Source organism: Cyprinus carpio, chromosome A12 (assembly GCF_018340385.1).
Source record: "Cyprinus carpio isolate SPL01 chromosome A12, ASM1834038v1, whole genome shotgun sequence".
Lineage (NCBI taxonomy): Eukaryota > Metazoa > Chordata > Actinopteri > Cypriniformes > Cyprinidae > Cyprinus > Cyprinus carpio.
Window position 1 is genome coordinate 5,463,246 of NC_056583.1, and position 21,768 is coordinate 5,485,013.

Here is a 21,768-nt window from a genome sequence, read left to right on the forward strand (position 1 = left end):
TTATATTGTTTCTTGCTTTTTTCACAACACTTTTAAAGTGAAATATCCAGTGAGTGGCACTAAAAGTGGGTTCAGTTTTGTCCAAAACAGATTAACATGAATCTGGCAATATTTTATTAAATTGGTTGTTGTACGTATCATTTGGAAATAAAACATCTGGTGAAATAAAATATCACATTTTGAAAATAACGTGTGTTAACTGTAGCAAACACGAAATAAACACATTACCTGAAGCAACCATGTCATTTTAACTTACTTCTTTAAGTCTTTGAGCTCGTGTTTCATGGGACACTCACTGAGCGTTCCACATCACAAATACTGTGCTGTACCAGGTGAGCTACAGAGCAAGTTTACTACATTAGAAGAACCATGCATATGGAGCTGGTTATGTGATGAAAATGTCAAATTGCATTAGTTTATAAATGGTAAAAGTGTTCTGAGGTCATAACATGTGAAAATAAGTGTAATCATAATTTGTGTCAAAAGTAATAAAAGTTGTTGTGTTTTACTGCCACTAGTGTTCATTTCAGCTGGAAACTACAGAGAACTCTATGTATAGGTACATTTTTGTAGTTTTGTAACAATGTAGGCATAGACCCGTTTTTTTAATAGACACAGTAATTTGAGCTATTTTATTCTTGTTTATTGTATAGCTCTATACACTTACTGTATGTCAACAAATGATTCATCTATTTTTCCTAAGGACTTCTAGAGACAAAGTAGATACTTAAATGAAACACAACTGAGAGCTGCATTAAGTCTCAAAAGCAATTTGCATTCTAGGTAGTTTCATTTCACACCACAGCTACAGCTATTATATTTAGAGTTATTCAGCTGGAGGTTATAATGAGGTCTGTCTCAAAAATATAAAAAGTTGTCTTTTTAATACCATCCATCTGTGCAACTGCATACAGCTGCGTACAGTGTCAATACTAGTCACAGTCTAATATTGGCCTCAAGTTTACTGTGATCAGGCACACACTGGCAGGGTTTTCGGTTCCACCCTGGTCATGTGGTTGCGGTTAAGGGCTGCAGCAAATGAAGTTGTAAGGCTGGCACGAGCGAGGCCCTCACAGTTCCCCTATTACATGCAGAAATGCCAGTTCTCCATGCAGGAAAACCCCACTGACCTCAGCACAGCTTCTTCCTGCATAATCCCACCAGCCACTGCTGCACAGGAAATTGCAAAACACAAACTGTAGATTACCTTCTTCAACTGTGTCTTCTACACCCTGCTAGGAAATAATACACCGTTAGTTTTCATCGACTTCCAGTAAGAGTTACATAAGCCGGGCCTCCGGTACCATGGTCACATCTGCATTTATTCTTTGGCCCACTTGATTTTTATAAACACCACTTTCCAATGGCCCACGTCTCTTATGTGTAACACATCCCTGGGCAAGGGTGGCAGGAAAAACAGCACCTCAGCGGAGCATAAATGCTGGTCTTTGTATAATTGTTGCGTTCTTTAAGTATGATTAATTTTAACGGTCCAGTGTTCTCTGAGTTGCTTATTATGGAAATTAGTGTTATATAAGGATGGACCGGGGGGGGGGGGGAATGGGTGCTGCAACACAATCTTATTACCCACTCAGCAGTCTTCCCAACGGAGAGGAGTGCGTGCAGACAAAAGTGTACGGGCGCACCGTCGTGGTTTTCAGCAAGCTGTTATCTCTGTGATGATGCCCTTATCTGCCCACATTATACAGGATGCTTTATTCTCCTCACGATCCGTGAAGCAATTATGCATCTGAATCAATGACAAGAAGGCAGTTTGCACAGCAGAGTCACTTTGTGACATTTTTGTGGACAAATTAAGGTGTTCGAATTAAGTGCACCACATTAAAAGGCTATACTTGTCTCTAAAAAATGATGTTTTCGATGGCTTAGCGGTCTATAAGATTCTTTTGAACAGGCTCAAGGTGACACAGGTCTGGATTTCTTAATTAAATGATTCATTTGTTGAGGCAGATGTTAAGTTCAACTTTAAAGTGCTATCTGGGGTAAGTACTTGGGCTCAAGGACACACATTTTCTCCAACAGCTAATTTTTTGCAAAAATGGAGCAAGTTCTGCAACAAACAAACAACATATCACAGTTGTAAATCAAAGTTGTAAATAAAACAGTGATTTTTGGAGTACATTTTACAAGAAAATACTATTTCAGTCTTTCTGCTATAAATAAATCATTTAACTTTTTATAATTTGACTTGCCATTTCCTTGTAATTGTTAAATTTACTAGCAATTTCTAAGTGAATTTAATTTTCATATTTTTTTTCAGTGTACTGATGGTCTTTCCGTATGATTGCTCTTCTTAATTTGAGGACATTTTTTCCAAACTCATTTTAGTCAATATCTTAATGCTCATTTAACAGAAATAAATCACACTTCAATTCACATGCAAGATATTCATGAATAAAATCATTTTATTTTAGCCAGATTGAGAAAATATGTGGCTGCAGCACATGTGAACCATATATTAATATTCCAGCTCTCATCTGCTTTCTCTGATGGGGCCGTAAAAGGAAGCCTGAAATAGGGCCTCAGTTTAAGAGTGCTGGGTTTTGAATGGCATATGAATGTGACTATATGCACAACTTAATCTGCAGGTGGTGATGAGTGAATGCCCAGCCTTCATATAAATAAGCAGCCGCTTCCTGCTCCATCACAGAAGCGGGCGGCTGAGACAGAGGCTTTGAGAACACCTGAGCCCTGCCAAAGTCTGCAAAACATGTTGATCTGGCCTAAAAATGAACCGTTGCAGTCAGTGCACTGAATAGAGGAACTAAAATAACTTCAGCAGAGCTTGTGATTACAGACAGCTCTTGAACTGCGGCCTGATTCATTTTCATGACTTTGCAGCTGCTCTAAAAGGGGATGCAAATGTTTTTGTGAATGTTAAAAATCTATCTACCTGTTTGCTGATAAAAAAAAAAAAGCATTTCAAATTCATTAAGTAATTATTGAACCAAAATATAATTGCATAGTCATTTTTTAAAAGAAAAAAGAAAAAGCATGGTTCTGAGAGGAGTCCCATGGCCTCAGAAGTGCTCCGTCTTCAGTGAAGCTTTGGACAGTTGTAATGGACTGACAAGTGAAGTCTGATGAGGAGAAAAACTCAGCATGACACTTGTACATTACTGGCAGCGGTTCTGTTCGGTTAAACTCAGGTCTTTGTAGAAATGTTTGGAATGGGGACAGGAAGGGGGATGAGCCTTGTTTCCAGCCACATGAGGGGAAATAGTCCTGTCAATGGATTGCTCTTGTGGCACTTCAAGTTTTTCTTTGTACACCCACAGTGAGTACACGTTCAGACAATCAAGGAAGTTTTTGGTTCATTTCCCAGCGAAATGTATCCCACCACACCATTTGTGACAAAATGGTGCATTTGCCTTTTTCCATTTGTTTATTTTTATTTTGGAGGCCGGCCCAGTCAGTGGTCTTGCTCTTTTCTTGCTAAACCTACTTCCTGTCCTCGATGTGCTTTCTGTCTTGCAGCTTTTTGGGATTGCATGTAATATTACTACTGAATGTAATATAAGTATTGCGTATCATGTTTTCATTCACTGTCAAATGACATTTTATGCTTCACTACACCCAAAGTTACAGCCAACAATGCAGGACAAACGGCAACAAAAAGTAGCCGTGAGAATCCGTATAAAATCTAAAAAAAAAAAAGGTAAAATATTTAAAAAGATTTTATGAAAATAAAGAAATATATTAAATAATTTAATAAAAAAGTCTTTTTATATTGTATAAATAAATAAAAAACTACTGAATTTGGATTTTTATTATCAAAATTCGAGTTTCAGCAAAATTTAGATACTTTCTCATTTCACTTTCTCAGCAAAAAGCAGCAGTAAGAATCAGTATTTACAAAAAGTAAAATATTTACAATTCTTTAATGAAATTCAATTTCAGGTATACAAATGTTAAATATTTTCTCCTTTTACATTGTATAAATAAAAAAACTGCACTTAATTTGGATTTTTCTAAGCAAAACATGGGAATTTCAGCACATTTTTGATATTTTCACATTTCACTTTTTCAGTTGGTACAGTAGATATAATTGCAGATCACTTGCATACAGCTGAGTTATGTGCTATAGTGGTAACAAAAATATTATAACAAGGTAGAAACAGAAAAGTTGCATTCTTTCCATGGGGGGGGCGGTTTGTGGTTATGAAAGCTCAAAATGTATGAAATACAAACGTGTCATCCAAATGTTTTGTTTTGTTTAGTTTGCTTTAAAAAGAACTGATTGTGCATTAACAGTGCAAAAGACTGATCATATATTATTGACATTTAACAGTACCTGTTTTATTTCATCAGTCACCTTAGGCTATTTATTTGTTGTCTAAGATTATCATTTTAGTATCAAAGCCAACATTTTGGTATCGATCCAGCCACAATACCCTAAAGACTGGCAAAAAAAAACCTTTGAATACATAAGGATTTCAAAATAACTAATATCTGTGTACATGTATATCTGTATCCCTACCAATGTTGAAACAAAATTTTTGTGTTTGCTTAGCTCTATCTCTCTCTCATAAAGGGACTTTTAATTGCATATTTCCTGTTCTTGGCATCATGCCCTTTACTGGCTGTATGAAATGGAGTTATACTGCTGTCTTTCTGCCAGCTGCTGAGCTCAATGAAAATAACAAAAATGTAACTCTCACAGACACCCTCAACCTCTTAAAAACATTTTCCCTCTGAGGAAAAACTACACAGCCTAACTTGCAAGGAAAGATTTTCTACAGTGTTTTTTTTTTTTTTTTTTTTTTCTGAGTGAACTGAAATGGGAAGGGAATGGTGACTTGTTATTCCCATAAATGGTCATGTGGTGAGAATGAGTGAGGATATTCGTCATGATTTATTCCCTGACTTCTCACCTTGTGACTGGGGGCTATTTCCATTCTTATCTCAACTCTCACTCATATAAAAAAAGCACTCAGACATACTGTAAATATAGGCAAATTAAAAGAGTAACATCTGTAACCAATTTTCCCTCCACCTAATCGAAATAGAATATTAGGTGAATATAACGTCACCCTCTGCACGCAGTTTAAAACTGGGTCGTCATAAGAACAGCTTAAAGCTCACTAAGGAGTCTGTGGGGGTTTGAAAAAAAAAAAACTCCTTTAGTTCCAGACGAGGGAGATTTCTGAGGATTAGCTGTGAACAAGATAAGACATTGTGTGCATTATTATACCTCCACTATGTAAACATGAAGTGAAACATTACAGTGGGAATCAGGTATTTGGCAGCTGCCTGCTATTTTGATTTGACTGCACGGAGCGAGACGTTTTCCACTTTTAGCAGCTGTAACATGTTTAAACTCTTTTGGTAATGGGATCTGAAGATGAATGTTCCCTCTGGGCTCCTGCTTAGCTTTGCCACTGGCCAGCCGCCAAACCTCAGTCGGCATAGTTTTCCCGCACAGCCCCTGTCTGAGCGTGCTCAGTGCGTCCCGCCTCAGAGAGCCCCAAACATCCCGGCGTTGAGTAAACAAACGGCTCCAAACTAAAGGAGATGAATCCCTCTTGAGATACCAACAGATCTTATTAAACAAGAATGAATGGAGTGATAAAAAGGGAAATTTTAGACACAAAAGAAAATCAACAAAAAATCACAAACAATTGTAATAGAGCAGTCTGTCGCTTTTAGCGGTCTCCATTAAATTTATGTTTGACTTCGCCTACTGCTTCTTTTTTGCATTCGTGTATCATGATGCACGAGATGTGAGATGTATTTGGATTAGGACTGATGTAGGATATATTTATGATTCCGCATGCCTCCAAGAGTTCCCAGCCAGACTCATTAATCACATCGGACACATTATAAAAACTTCAAGCTACAAGAGTAGAGAGGCAGATCATGTTGCTGTCTACCTCCATTATATATATATACAGATGTTATTGTTTTAACATAGACTAAGACACAGATTTGAAGTCGCAATAAAGTCATAATGAAACTGAAGTTGTGACGGATCTTTTATTCTGGATTGTGATGTATATTTGAGTGTAACAGAAAAATAACAAAAAAATAAAATAAACATGAATGGATGAATTGTTGACCAGATCGATAACATGCTTTTGGAAAATTTACATTTAATGCCGACTTTAAAATATGACATTGCACTTTAATATTAGTTTTACCATGACCATCAAAACAAACAGTGCCATAAACCATTTTAATAGTTATGGTGTAAAAATGATGTGCTTATTTATCTAAGTTCAGATGTCATTTCCAACATAACCACAATTTTGGTATGTTTGATCATTTTGATTAATTAAATGTCAGTAAAGAGCATTCTTGACATAAAAAAACCCCAAAGTAAATATTGTGTGCCAAACTGTAGATTTGTAAAAGTGTGTTATGAATATGGTTATAAATATTTATATTTAAATGCTGATAATTAAATTAGCCTTAGCAAGACAAATGAATAATTTGATTGAAAAGGCTTTGTTATATTGTATATGATAATGCAATTTCTATCACATATTGAATGGTGATTTGAGATGCGTTGGAAATTTGTTCGTGATGGTTGAAAAAATGAAGTTAAAAATAAACCAGTGAGTTTTAAAAGTGTTTTAAGAGAGTATATTGTGAACAAAACCACATTTTCTATAACAGTAAAGTTCACAGGAAGGAAACATGTCTTTTTGTTTCATGATGTCATGCATGAGTCAATTTCAGTTTGTCTCTGATAACAGATAAAGCCTGCAGGAAACAATGTTATCAGTTATTATTATTAACAGTTAAGGAAAAAGACAGGAATGTTTAAAGTAGGAGTTGTTCAAACAAATGTTGAATCAGTCTGATTCTACTAACCTGAATCACTTCCTCCTTTCCCTCAGACTCATCCTACCCTATGAGAGGTTTACTAAAGGAGAAGAGGACAAACCCCTTCCGCCCGTCAAACCCCGAAAACAGGAGGGCAGTGTCCAGGAGGGTGTTGTAAAAACAAAGATGATGACCATGAAGCGGCCAAAGGACGAACAAAAACCTCGGAGTGAAAAGGACGCTTCAGCTAAAGTCCCAGAGCCGGTCAGTCTTTTATTGTGTCCTTGTAACACACAAACTTACAGAAAAAGTGACTAGCCCCAAAATTGACCTTAGGTACATTACCCATTTGGATTAAATTAAATAAATTTTATTTTATTTTATTTTATTTAAAAAAAAAAGTCTCTTATGATCCTCAAGGCTGTATTTCAAAATAACTGTTTTCTATGTTAATGTATTAAAAAATGTAATATATTCCTGTGATGGCAAAGCTGAATGTTCAGGATCATTAAATCATTACATTATTGGCTCTCAATTATATATATATATATAGATATATATATATATATATATATATATATATATATATATATATATATATATATATATATATATATATATAAAGCATTTTTAAATATATATTAAAATAGAAAACTGTATTTCGTTGATCAAATGAATAAATGCAGTCTTGGTGAGCAAAAACTTTTCACCAGTAGTGTATATTCCTGTCCAGTGTGGATGGTTTCTTTGGGCTGCTATAGAGCTCGGGGGAAAAAATGCAGAATAATAATACAGATAAAATACGTGCCTGGTCCCTAAAAAGCTGTCTGGAAGAACAACCATGACAGACCACTTCAGGCTGGCTGCCTTTCCTCTCCTCAACAAATAAGCTGTCACAGACGTGTGAGAATAGCGCTGTCAGGAGCAGCTGGTTTTAACATAATTATTTGGGCTGATTTGGAAGCTCTGACCGCTGCAGTACAGCATGGAAATCAAATGCTATTTGTCTGCCTTACTGACTGCAGGCGATTTATACACTGTGCCCGTTTCTGTTATTTTCTGTGAATCTCTGGACTGCAGAGCATAAGGTTTCCCCCCAGTTCCATTTTCCATAAGCTCCCTCTGAGTTTTGTTCACAAATCAATTTGAAAGAGATGAATTGTAGGGGAGATCTTGATAGTGCACCATTTTTTTAATCGACAAGACATTTTGTGCACAGAGCAGCTGCGGTGGAAATGTTTTCCTATCACGTCTTAGAAACCAGTATGCACTGGGCCAATGCATGCCACAGTTTTGCTCTTATAGAAACCGTGTGCTTATTTTTATCCCTAAAAGCCAATAAATCCATGGTGATTTGCAAATGTCTCTCCAGTTAAGCGTAAATATGAAAAAAGGAGAGCACGACCGTGGAAGGGAATGGAAATTGAGTTATTATTTTCACATGAATAAGCAAATGATTACAGAGAAGATGAAAGGGCTGTTTGAAAATTTCTCTCGAATTGTCAAATTTAGACACATTTCAAAGCCGTTACGCGATCCGTATTCATTTCTACTGCACATGAAATGACTAATAAGTTATGGTGTGGAAACAAAAAGGGCTGTTGTAGGTTCTTTTCCAGTTGCATGCCTAGCTCATCTGTCTGGTATGTTGTGTAATTTGAAAGGCCTCTCCAGATAATTGATTGTACATTGTACAAGGCAGAAAATGAAAATGGAATTCTCTGTTTGAAGTAGAGCCGATATGACAAGACTGGAGCAATGAAAAGAGGAAAAAACACTTAAAATAGAGTTATAGATCTCAGAGAGGAAATCTGGAGCGAGAGATGTTGGGAGTTGTCTTGGGGGCCGGCATGTCAGTGGAGTATAATCAGGGCATGTACAAATATAGGCGCGTTGCTCTGCTAAGAATCAGAGCATTGTAAGCGCTGTTAAATCAGTCCGTCTTCAGGCACCAAATACAATCAAGGCTATTGAATAATGTGTGCTGAGCCAGCGGGCGGTCATGGCGTGTTACAGCTGGGTAATTTTGCCTGCTAGTCACTGGCTGCTTGAGGCCCCAAAGCAATTTCTGTTAACTTGTACAAGTGTCCAAAGGCGACAGAGAGAGCGACCCCAGGGGTCAAAGGTCTCCATTCAAACCATGCATATTGCAGAAAGGGACTCATTCTCATTTGAGCTTACTGAAAACCTCACAACTCAGAACCAATTTTGCTACCTCAGCTAAAATTTATGCTATAGAACATGTTGAATTTTAAAGCAGCATTCAGTTTTATTTACAGTATATGAAATTATATATTAATATATAATTAATAAATTAAATGAGATACAGGCTTATTATAGTTATTATTATTATCATTATTATTATTATTATCATAGTAAAAATTAAAGCATAAAAAATTGTTTCTTGAAATAAACATTAACAAATAAAATTAGGTATTAAAAAACTTAAACTTATTTTATTTCAACTAGTTGCCAAAGCAACATTTCATTTAGTTTAAATTTATGTACTAAAAATAGCTCAAACTGAAAAAGAAATATAAAAAATGAAAATAATCACTAAAACCTTATAAAAAATTAAAAATGGAACATACAAAAATAAAACAAATTTAAAATATTAAAATATAAAAAATATATATAGTAGTACCTCAGTAATAAATGATGATGTATAGCCTTTATGTATTCTATAAAAATTATCACGATTATAATGTTTAATAATAAGCATTGCTTCAGTTTATTAAAGTAACTGTTCAAGATAGAAAAATAGTAATAATAATAATGGTTACAGATAATAAAATAATAATCAAAGAAACTAATTAACAGCAATAAAACAAATGAGCAAAAAAAAAAAAAAAGAACAAATAAACATTCTGAAAGAAGTAATAAAATTTAAAATAAAGCTACGTGTCTGTATATTATGAGTCTTCAATTGCACAGTATTATAAGACATGAATACTGACGTTACACTGCCAGAGTTTGACACATTACACAGTGACAGGTCTATTAGGCTCCATTTCTGCTGCAATACCTAAGGCACAGGTCCAGTACTGGATCCAGTATTTTTCTGTCCTGTCTGTATACATTCACTTAAACAGCCAACTGTGTATACATTAATATCTAACCAAGCATTAAGGACAAGAAGAGCATTTTACTATTCATGTGTGCAGCTGCTCTTCATAGAATGCTTTTATTTTACTATCGACTTGTACAAAAGTACCATTAACATACACATTTAGGGCCCACACAGTATAAATTACCATAAAATAGTGCTCAAAAGTTGTCAGATAGTAGATCAAGGCAATCATGCCTCTTTCAAGCCTACAAAAACAAGCTATTTGTCTCCGTGCTGTGTAATGTGATGTATGAACGTGCGATTATTCACATGTACAGTAGTAGCACATTCATCTGGGTTGATTGAGGAAATGGAGTGAAAGAGATGAGCCAGCCTTTTATTTGACACCAGCTGATGTCAAACATCTGTGCATCTCTTCCTCCAACACTGATAACGAATGGATGGGCGGTGCTCGCCTCTCCTCTGCACCACTGTCACCACTGAAGTTCCGGAAAGCATCTGCTCATTAGAGACACGTGAAGTTTTTCCAAAGTGCTAAACTTGTATCATGCTCTGGATAACAGTAGATGGCAGCAGGTGTCGGCTGTCCCTTTTATGCAATCATGCTGACTCTGTTTTCTACTCTCATTTAAGCAGACTGCATTTAGAGGATTTTGGCATTGATTTGTTCCGCTCTGAAATGACGCAAATCTTACACAGCTTCATCTTTCATCTCATTTGTGTTCAAAAGCAGAGAGAAGAGTTATTTGCATGGGGAAAGCATTGAGGTATCAGCTTTAAGCCTACACCTCTGCTCCTGGTGCGCATAAGTGCAAGGTCATCCGTTGATGCACACAACATATGCGCGTCTTGAAAAAGACTTTGATGTTGGCCATTTGCATGTAGTTGCTGTTCTCACAGCGTTCTTCAGCAAGTTTGTGTGCAAGGTTTCTGCTGCCATTATAAAGCTTTCTTAAACTCTTCAGAACATCTAGAACCAACATAAGTACCACCTAGCCACAATTTCCCCAGCATTGGGCAGACTGACATTTCCTTGCATGCAAACTTAAAGGGCAAATTTGAAGTTTCTGCGCTACTAATGTCGCCAATTGCAAAAATAAAGCATATTACAAGCAACCTTTGCCCACACCCATAAACTCATTACACCCTTAGGATTATTCTTTATCATATTTACCCTGTAAATAATTAAAGGTGCTGTATGTAGGATTGACACCGAGTGGTTGAACGAGGTATTGCAGTCCAAATTCAAAATATTGGAGAGGGTTTTTTCACCCGGCCCCTCCTTCTCAGACTTGATGCACACATAGGTTGCCAGATTGACGACACAAACAGGAACGAGCGCACTTGACGATGAATGAAATGAAATACGCTGTGTTTTCTGCCAACTGGCAACCCAGGTTGCCGAAATACAATTGGGTGAACTGGCAGTGGGCGGGTTTCACAAACCAAAACAAACACAGACATTTTGGCCCGGAATGCAAAGGAGAATAACTGACGGTAGCATTGTTTTCTCAGATAAACAAGTATGTTTACTTAGCATGTTTCTTAAATACCTGCAACATACTGTATTATGGTATTTTTATGCTTTAGTAGAGTCAAAATCTTACATACAGCGCCTTTAAGTAAATTAGCATGATAATATTGTGTATCGGTGATCTCACTAGCTGACGTTAGGACGATATGATTAAGGAGCGTATTGCCCAACACTATCATATCCATACCTAAATATCTTCTCTAAAGCTTTAGCCTACAGTAGCCATGCCCCAAAGTTTCACTAGGCTGAGCTGGAAAGAGACAGATGGATCTGAAAGAACTGTTCGAAATGATTTGATGGTGCCTAGGATGCTCAGTGTTTACACTTTTTGAGAAGATATACCCATGAATGGCATACTGAAAGTTTACAATCCGAGATACAAATTTTAAAGTCCAATTCAAATACATGAATAATAAATACATTTTGAAATTCGATCTCAAAATCTCTCCCATCTGTCTAAAAACAGTTCCTCTGTCTGACTGGTTATAATATCAATACCATCCTTGAAAGTGAATGCTGAATCCAGTCAAAAGCAGACTACTAAGCATTCATGAAATCAAGGACCTTGAAACTTACTTTGAAGTAAAAACAGAATAATTTCATGCCTTTTTGTCAGTCATCTCAGTTTTCACCCTTCTCTTTTTACCTATTCACATTCTGGACTGCAGAAGTGTAGGCTACGCATTAGAGCTACAGGTGCATCTCAATAAATTAGAATGTTGTGGAAAAGTTCATTTATTTCAGTAATTCAACTCAAATTGTGAAACTCATGTATTAAATAAATTCGATGCACACAGACTGAAGTGGTTTAAGTCTTTGGTTCTTTTAATTGTGATGATTTTGGCTCACATTTAACAAAAAAACACCAATTCACTATCTCAACAAATTAGAATATGGTGACATGCCAATCAGCTAATCTACTCAAAACACCTGCAAAGGTTTCCTGAGCCTTCAAATTGGTCTCTCAGTTTGGTTCACTAGGCTACACAATCATGGTGAAGACTGCTGATCTGACAGTTGTCCAGAAGACAATCACTGACACCCTTCACAAGGAGGGTAAGCCACAAACATTCATTGCCAAAGAAGCTGGCTGTTCACAGAGTGCTGTATCCAAGCATGTTAACAGAATGTTGAGTGGAAGGAAAAAGTGTGGAAGAAAAAGATGCATAACCAACCAAGAGAACTGCAGCCTTACGAGGATTGTCAAGCAAAATCAATTCAAGAATTTGAGTGAACTTCACAAGGAATGGACTGAGGATGGGGTCAAGGCATCAAGAGCCACCACACACAGACGTGTCAAGGAATTTGGCTACAGTTGTCGTATTCCTCTTGTTAAGCCACTCCTGAACCACAGACAACATCAGAGGCGTCTTACCTGGGCTGAGCAGAAGAAGAACTGGACTGTTGCCCAGTGGTCCAAAGTCCTCTTTACAGATAAGAGCAAGTTTTGTATTTCATTTGGAAACCAAGGTCCTAGAGTCTGGAGGAAGGGTGGAGAAGCTCATAGCACAAGTTGCTTGAAGTCCAGTGTTAAGTTTCCACAATCTGTGATGATTTGGGGTGCAATGTCATCTGCTGGTGTTGGTAAATTGTGTTTTTTGAAAACCAAAGTCATTGCACCCAATTACCAAGAAATTTTGGAGCACTTCATGCTTCCTTCTGCTAACCAGCTTTTTGAAGATGCTGAAATGTTTTTTTTTTTTTTTATTAGTATTATGAAGTATTCTAATTTGTTGAGATTGGTGGTTTTTTGTTAAATGTGAGCCAAAATCATCACAATTAAAAGAACCAAAGACTTAAACTACTTCAGTCTATGTGCATTGAATTTATTTAATACACCAGTTTCACAATTTGTGTTGAATTAATGAAATAAATGAACTTTTCCATGACATTATAATTTATTGAGATGCACCTGTATATTAGCTTGATATATCTAAACTAAAACTTTTCCACAGGTGCATGCGTAATAACTGTTTATGGTTCATTGAACAAGCATTAAAAATAGTTTAAACCCTTTCAGATAATAATCTATAAAACTCATTGGGATTTTTAGAAAAGTATCATTAAAATACAGTAACCTGAAAAATAAAAAATAAAAATAAAATACTAATTAAAAAGGTCTACATCATTTAATGTTGTATCACCTTGGTCACCAAATATGACTTAACTAATGTATGGGTGTAATTTTGCTAGCATGAGAAGCAATGTATGCTTGTGCAGTTTCTTTGTGTAATTCTGCCATTAAGTAAATTTTTTATATGTGTCTGTAGGGGATGGAGGACATGGAACAGCTCCAGGAGAAGCTGTTAGAGAAGCAGGATAGCCAGCAGTACCAGGCTCTAACCCAGAAGGACAGAGAAACAAAGAGTCCTCTTTCTGAAGATGAAGGCGTACAACTAGTGATCAAGGATGAAGATCAACCTGTGCTCCTAAACACATACGAGCATGCAAATGGGAATGTGTTACCCTCACTTTCTCAAGATTGTGCACCACTCAAATCAGAGGATTGTGATGGATTTCCTGTTGCTGCCATGCCGCTGCACCATGGTCATCCTCGCCCCAACTCTCACCCACCGGAGCAGTGGCAGCATGGGATGCTGGAATACAAAGTGCCTCCGAGTGCCCTTGCAAACGTTGAACAGTCTAGGCCAAAAGAGGGCCAAAACCAGGTGGGTATGGTGCTGCCCACCCCAAAGCAGAATCAAACATCTCAAGAAATCCCACCTGAAAGGGCTGAGCCCCCTAAAAAAGAAGAAGCAGGCTTCAATTTTAATCCCCTCCTCTACCCTAGGGGTAATCCTGGCATCATGTCCCCATTAGCTAAGAAGAAGATGCTGTCCCAAGTCAGTGGAACAGGAGGACTGCGTAATAATTACCCATACGGACCTCCACCTCCATTAGTCAGTAGGAGGTTGTCCAGCAGTAGTACAGAAGGGTCATCTTCTGGACAGCAGAACTCTCAGGCTTCTTCCACTACAGAGACCAACATGATGATCAAACGGCCATCAGTTATCCAGCATGCTCAAAGTTTCAAGTCCAGAGGTAGTGAGGACAGGAGGTCCTCAACAGAGGGCTCTCAGAAAGAGGGGTGTAGTGAAGGAGATCCAATTCCCCAGCCACAGCCTACCCTGATAAGAGAGCCATACCTTATGAGGGCTGACCTCCATTCCAGCATAGAAAAATCTGCTGAGATGCCTCATCCTGGCCAGGCTCCCAGCTTCCTGAGTGACTTTTATTCCTCACCTCACCTACACAATCTCAGCCGACAAACCGAGCACCACCTCAGCAAGGATCAGATAAGCAAGTATCTTAATGGAGACGTTTACCCTCGGGACTGTGAGACCACCCAGGGCTTTCCCCCAAGCCAGCATCCCAACAATGTGGGTTTGAATTACAGTGCTCGGCTTAATCAGAAAGAAAAGGGACCTCCTGCAGAAAGGGTAACAGAGGAGCAACCAACTGATTTGAGTCTCCCAAAATCCTCTCCGCACAAACGGCCTCTTTCCACATCCTCTCTCTGTGGCATCCCACACCCCACAATACAACAGGACATTAAAAACTCTTCTCTCTTTCAAGCAGGCAACAGTCAGAGCTCAAGCACAGATTACCATCCCAGGGCCTGTCGCGTTCCTCCTATGACTGTGTCCATGTCTAAAAAGGTCCTCGAATCTCACTCAAAGATTCTGGAGAAAGCACGCAATGGCAGAGGAGAAGAGTCCTTGGGATATAAGATCGATGATATGGCTCGGCCCATTCTGAGCACCAAAAGCAGCCCACAGAATATCTGCACAGCACGGCCACTGAAAAGGACCCTTGAGGATTTGGAGAACGGACCTTCGGAGAAGAAGATCCGGGCTGTGACACCCTTGCACTGCTCGACACAAAGAGACGGCCCAGGGAAACCTAGGACACCAGAAGCTGAGAGTGAGTCCATGAAGCCTGCAGAACCTGCTCACACGGCGCACATCAACAGTTATACATCAGAGGGTCACAAGATCCCCTTGCACTCTCACCTGTTCCAAGGGCTGTATCCAGGGACATTTGTATCTCAGGTCCAGGACATGTGTGAAAGCTTGGGCTCCCACGTTACCCCAAGTTACTCCCATCCACTGCAGTACTTGAAGAACCAGGCTGTTCTGTCACCACTCATGCCCCCCTTCGCTATTCATTCCTTAATGATGCAAAGACAGTTCCTGGCTGCCAATCCCACCCACATTTACAGGCACCAAGTGGGCACCTCATACGGGGACATTCTGCACCCTGGCCTCTACCCCATATCGGCCCTTCACCCCCAGCCAGCTTTCAGTCCCCCTCAACTCTCTTCAGTGCACCCCAGCACTAAACTTTCCTAGGTGACTCAGTCCGATATTCCCTGGCCGGACCCTCCCAGCCCATGCTTAACTCAGACTTGATGCTCCTCAGAAAATCCCATCAAGCATGGTCACAATATGCACCCAATGAATAGCAGTGTTTTATAAACGTTTTAACATGGGAGCAGTTATTTCTGTTATTTACCTTCTTGCCACTCAAGTTTATGATTTGCACATTTCTTTGAACAGGGGCCAACTGGGCTGATCGTGGCTTGTTCTCACCGCACTGTTTGAAAGTCTAAGTTGGCTTGTTCGAAGACATGTTGCCTTGGCACATGTTTCCAAGTCGAGATGGGCATGATGTCCATGGAGGCATCCAAAGGAAAGTCAAGTGGCAAATCAGTGCAATGCAACAGTGCTATTTCAGTCCATTCTGAGAGCTCTTTTATCTGAAACACTATGATACGATAATGCAAGAGCTGCCTGGGTAAATGTTGGACCTTTTCACATTACTCTTGACTGTACGTTTTTTGTTGCTGTTGTTGTTGTTATTTTTTAAAAATGTAACAGTGTGGTAGTTTTATATGTTTATTTTTCAATCCTACAAGGGTTAAGCAATGAGATATCACATTTGATAAAGTCACAAAAAAGAGACCAGAGTATTGCAGTTTGGTGTGTTACACGGTTACATGTCAATAAAACAAACTAAGCTTTCCTTGAAGGAATCTTAAATGTCAGTGATACAATGTGAGGTAGGCTTCACAAGCTTCTTTGACCACTGTCTGCTGGCCTCCTTTACAGCTACTCACACTCAGCCAAACTCGCTTCTGATCACCAGAGCAATGTGGAATGTGTTTGTCAAATGTAGGACTTGAGGTGCTTGTACATAACCTTCACAAACTGAACACATTTTGTATCATGTTCACTCGCTACTGTAATTTCTGACTGCTCTGAACTGTGGAGCTAAAGAGCGATTTTGGATGGTGAGAGGATAATGCAGGACTACTTAAGTGTCAGAAAGTGAGTTTTGTATTTGCTGGTGTAAACTTGCTTACTCAGAGGAATTTTTATCAGGACATACAACTGAAATTTAAAACTACATTTCTGGAAAACGCATTTTAGGAGCACTTAGAAAAGCCCACACAGGCTTTTCCATCCATTTCTTTTTGAGGTTTGCTAACAGTTAAAATTTTAAATATTGTTTGATATCTTTAACTTTAGGTCTGTAAATGCTGGCAGCATTCAAATTTGCGTCTGTATAAAATGAAGTGTAACACTTGCCAGAAAAGAGTTTTTAATTATAAAAGCATGATTTCTTTGCACAAAATATTTTGGGAAAGTACCAAGAAAATTTTAAAAGCAACTCAGAACTCCAAGGGGTAATCAAATAAGTTTTTTTTCCCCTTTTTTTTTTTTTTTTTTTGATGTATTAGTAGTAGAAACTAAACTTCAAGAAATGTATTTACTCCAACACCGTTTGGAGTAACACTCAAGGTTGCTATGTAACTTTGTAATGAGTAATAAACAGTTTTATAACTTAATAGAACAGTTCATCCACATATGTTTTCATAATATTTGCTAAGATACTGTATATCTAACACAAATACTAGCTACCTTAAAGGGATAGTTCACCCAAAAATGAAAATGTTGTCATCGTTTACTTAACTTCATGTTATTCCAAACTTTGTTTTACATATAATGAAAGTCAGTAGGGTCCAATGTTTCATTGGTTTGACAAAAACAGTTGTATTTTACAATTAGTGTTTCACAGAGGATATGATGTCATACAATTTGGTATAATACAAGGTTGAGTAAATGATGATAGAATTTAATATTTTATTTTGGGGTGAACTGTCCCTTTCATTGCATAGGATATACAATGAACTTTCATTGTATAGGATAAGTATGCAAATTATTTAAAATACCTAATTTTGTGTTTCACTGAAAAAGTTTTACATGTTATTCACCTTGGGGCTTAAATGGTGATTAAAAATAAAATTTTAGGGTGAAGCACTCCTTTAAATGAATGCAATCACTAAGCCTTTTTCTCTGCCCTACTTTGCATACTTTATGCCATTACCATTGGCAAGAAGAAAAGAGTGTAGCATACTGCATATTACTATGGATTAAAATGTGTTTAAGAAACATCATTTGTTATACAGTCTATGTATTGACAAAAAAATGTAACTAATGTTTATCTATATACAGTATACCGCAGCCCTGCAGAGAATTTCACACTGCCCTACAGTACTCAGGCACATATTGAAAAGGCACTGTACTAGGACACATCTGCTCTAGTTTACCCTATTCATTATAATTGTAATGAGCACTGGGAATTTTGTGGCCCCATAATTAGACTGTTTGTCAAGAGCACTTAAAGTGTCTCTTTCAGTGTAAGATTGTCACAGCCAGCTGTACATTGGAGGTTAGAGTTCAAACTTGACTGTTCAGAAAAATCTGGCCTAAATCTTTTAGCTGCTACAGGAATGCAGTTTTGCCACCATGCTGCAAGGTTATACACTGGCCAATTTAAAGCCATTGCCACTGTGTTTTGCCACAATATATGTATATATAGCATGCTATGGTTAAAATAGCAGCAGCGGACCGAAGCATCCACTGTATAGTTAACAACTTTATATTTCATGAAGCGTTTTAATAGATGGCATTATAATAGTTTACTTGTCCCACAGCTGGGCTTTGCTTACAAAAGAGTCATACTGTATGATTAAATACCATCAAGTTGACCGTGGCACAGCAAAACTTTTTGTACCACTTAAAACACTTACTAATAAATATTTTTAAGTAGAGCAAGCTCACTATGAAACAACTGCACTTCATAAAGATATAAAATACACTCCAAATGTTTTCCAAGCTTTTAATACCCCCTCTAGTTGTTAAATTAAATATATGGTGAAAAAAGCAACAACATAATTACAGACTGCTGTGTGGAAATTTGGCTTTGTGGAGCCCAGAGAACTTCTCAACACCATTTTAAATCTAAATTATATTATCCATTAGTACATCATGCTGGTAACATGTACAGTTTTTGTTTAATGATGCTGTGACCAACTTCTGTTTGGGAATGTAGTTTAGAATTGGGTCGAGAGGAGGAGAAAAGGAGCATGATTATAAGAACAGCACTGGTCCCCACAGCCCCAAACCTCCACGTGAGGCAAAGTGCCATTAAGTGTTTCTCAAACTCAGACAAGGTCGCCTGTTGACTCAGAAGGAAAGGGCATCTGACGCCATCTCTGTTTCCTGCCTTTGAATGTTTCTGTGATTAAAATACACATTTGGTGCAAAATGTGGAAAGCCTTGGCTGTACCGCAAATTGTTTCCACACTGGAACATTTACATTTATATACACGTCCTGTTGAACTGCAAATAACTCAATACATTTATTTTTGATTGTCTGTTTGTACCCAACCTTCAAAAAAAAAAAAGAAAGAAATAGCTGACAGCTGACTTTTAACCACTTTCATTTGTTTTACATTACAGTTTGAAGTTAATGTTACAACAAGTAATTGTTCTTACTGTTTACTCCAGAGGCTTTATAAAATTGAAAATCTTTTTGAAATGCTACACTTAATTTAATCAGAGAGTGAGTTCACAATCTGAAATGTGCTGGTTTCCCATCCACCTCAAGTGCTAACTCAAGAGGCTTCAGTCTACACAACTGAACCATTACATGTCTTCAAACCATTAAAACCGAAATAAATCCTTTAAAATAAATCCTTTGCAAATAAACCTATGTACACATAAATTACACATGTGCTTAAAGACAAATGACTTGTGCATGGTCAGGCTCAACAGTAAAAAATGAAAGGCAAGTGAACAGAGGGAGAGAATGTGTACAGTAGAATGTAAAATAAGAATTCAGTAATCAAAGAATCATCAGTTTACGCCATATTTTCTGAAGCACCACTTAGCTTGAGCAGAGCGCCCCCTGCCTGTCAAATGAGAACACTGTCAAAAGCATTTAAGGCGTAAGCCTAAAGCTACAACTTTACAACAATATTGTTTTTGCAGTATGTTTTTACATTGCTTAAATTAAATGCAAAAATAAGACCAGTGCGCCTGTTGACTGAAAACCATTTAGCTTCATCAAGTGCAAGCCTTGACAAAACCTGTTGTACAAAGCAATCCAATCACAGGCTCGGCAATTGAGAGTATGAGTTCATTTGTCACAACTGACTGTGACTGTAGTGACACAGGACTAAAATCTGTGCCTTATCAGTATGTAACCAACCAAATGGACAATAACTACAGTGCTGTGCAGAGTGGAGGCAGTTCATTGTTTGCCTGTCCTGATGGCACAGCTGTTTGTGTGAGCTCTACCCTCAGCAACTGTGCTCTGGTAATCTGCTGGTCTGTGCACAATATAGCCAACTATTCATCTGTTCTGCCCACTAAAAATACACTGCTTCACTTTGCAGTTGTCTTGTTTATTTTATTTATTTAACCTTCTCAAAGCAACCCAAAATATACTTCTAAGGGTATTTTACCATCATTTTTTAATGGAAGTGTGTTATAGTCAGTGTGTGTGTGTGTTATAGTCAAACAGTGAAATATTGTGTTTAAGGGAAATAGAACACCATGGAAAGTGTATATTAGGAAAATTAATAAAAGGCCTAGAACAGAACCTTGGGTAACCTCATATAGGTAATTGGGGCTTGGGGCAAAAGTGTTAACACGCAATATTCTAGTTTTAAGATTGGTCATAAACAATATAAATTAATTTCTTTATTGAGTCCATAAAAATAACATGAGTAAGTAAGTAAATAGCAGCACTGCAACTTAGCAAGGTAGAACTAATAATCAAATTACAGTAACACTTTACAATAAGGTTATATTTGTTAACATGAGCTGACATGAACTTACAGTAAATAGTTATATTTTTATCAGCTAATGATAACAAAGATTAATAAATGCTGTATTTGTTCATTGTTAATCTTAATTATTAACTTTTTGTAAAGTGTTACCCAAATTACAATAATAATATATCAATGGACACTTTTTTATGGAACACTAGCTATATGCGGTGGCAAATAAAGAGAGTTAAAACATCTTTCTTTATGGGCCGCATATTATTAAGATCATTTTTGGTCTACACTGAACATGCTTTCCAAACATTATTAAATCATATTACCAACCTACGTTGGGGCTGCTTTTGAAATACTCCATTCTCAGTCCATTGGTGTGGCTTATAAAAGAAACTACTTACTGTATGAATCTGTTCATAAGAGTTCTCCAAATATTGACTCGGATCAACCACAGAAAAACCACCAGTCAAAAAGTCACCAAAGAAAAAATAACCTCTTTGTAAATGCTCATGTGTTTTGCACAAAATGCTGAAAAGCAGATTAATTCTTTAATGGAGTACTAGAAGACAACTGAAAAACAGATTTTGAATTTTCCTTTTCTTAATCTTTTTATTTACATATACTTCCCTTCGTGAAACCGTTTGTTTTGAAATATGAATCATAATGTTGTGTTCATCAGATTAATCAAGACCTTTGAGGCCTATTTTAATATGAACCCATTAAACCCCTACACAGTGATTCCCTACCATCCTTGCTCTTTTGTTCTTCAATAGATTGTTTTGACATAATTTGATTATAATCTGATTAGGTTATTGGATTAGTGATACGTTATTGCCATCAATTTTCCTTATTTCTTAAGGATGTGTAATGTTAATGCAACAGTAGTTAATCATCTGCATTATTGTTGATATTCACCCAAAAGCCAGTCTCAGCAGTGAAAATGGGTTAGCCCATATTTTAAAACATCTTTCAAGAAAAAAAATATCACGAAGGCAAAATAAAGCAGTGTGTTTAATTTTAACACAGTCTTCAATCAAACCAACGCTGCATGATTGATTTCTGGTAAAATATTTATCCATAAAAGAAACAATTCTGCACAGCTGGGCATGTACTGTAGTGAGCCAGCAGTTTCAACCTTGGTTCAAAGTCAAAGCATTAACTGCTCTGCCCAGCTGCTGAAATGTGGCTCTGTTGGAGGATGAATGTGTGTAGAAAGTCTCACTTTATACTGCTACTTTCTGA

The 21,768-nt window shown here is 37.4% G+C and overlaps 1 protein-coding gene across 1 annotated transcript in view; it reads left to right on the plus strand.

Annotated features, from left to right (window-relative positions):
- LOC109099864 (AT-rich interactive domain-containing protein 5B) overlaps positions 1-16,355 on the plus strand; it is a 106,023-nt gene extending 89,668 nt beyond the window's left edge. Inside the window, 2 exon segments of the mRNA XM_042767252.1 lie at positions 6,864-7,053; positions 13,664-16,355. Of these exon segments, the coding sequence (XP_042623186.1) occupies positions 6,864-7,053; positions 13,664-15,745 (2,272 nt within the window). The 3' untranslated portion in view covers positions 15,746-16,355.
- Positions 16,356-21,768: the final 5,413 nt, after the last annotated feature.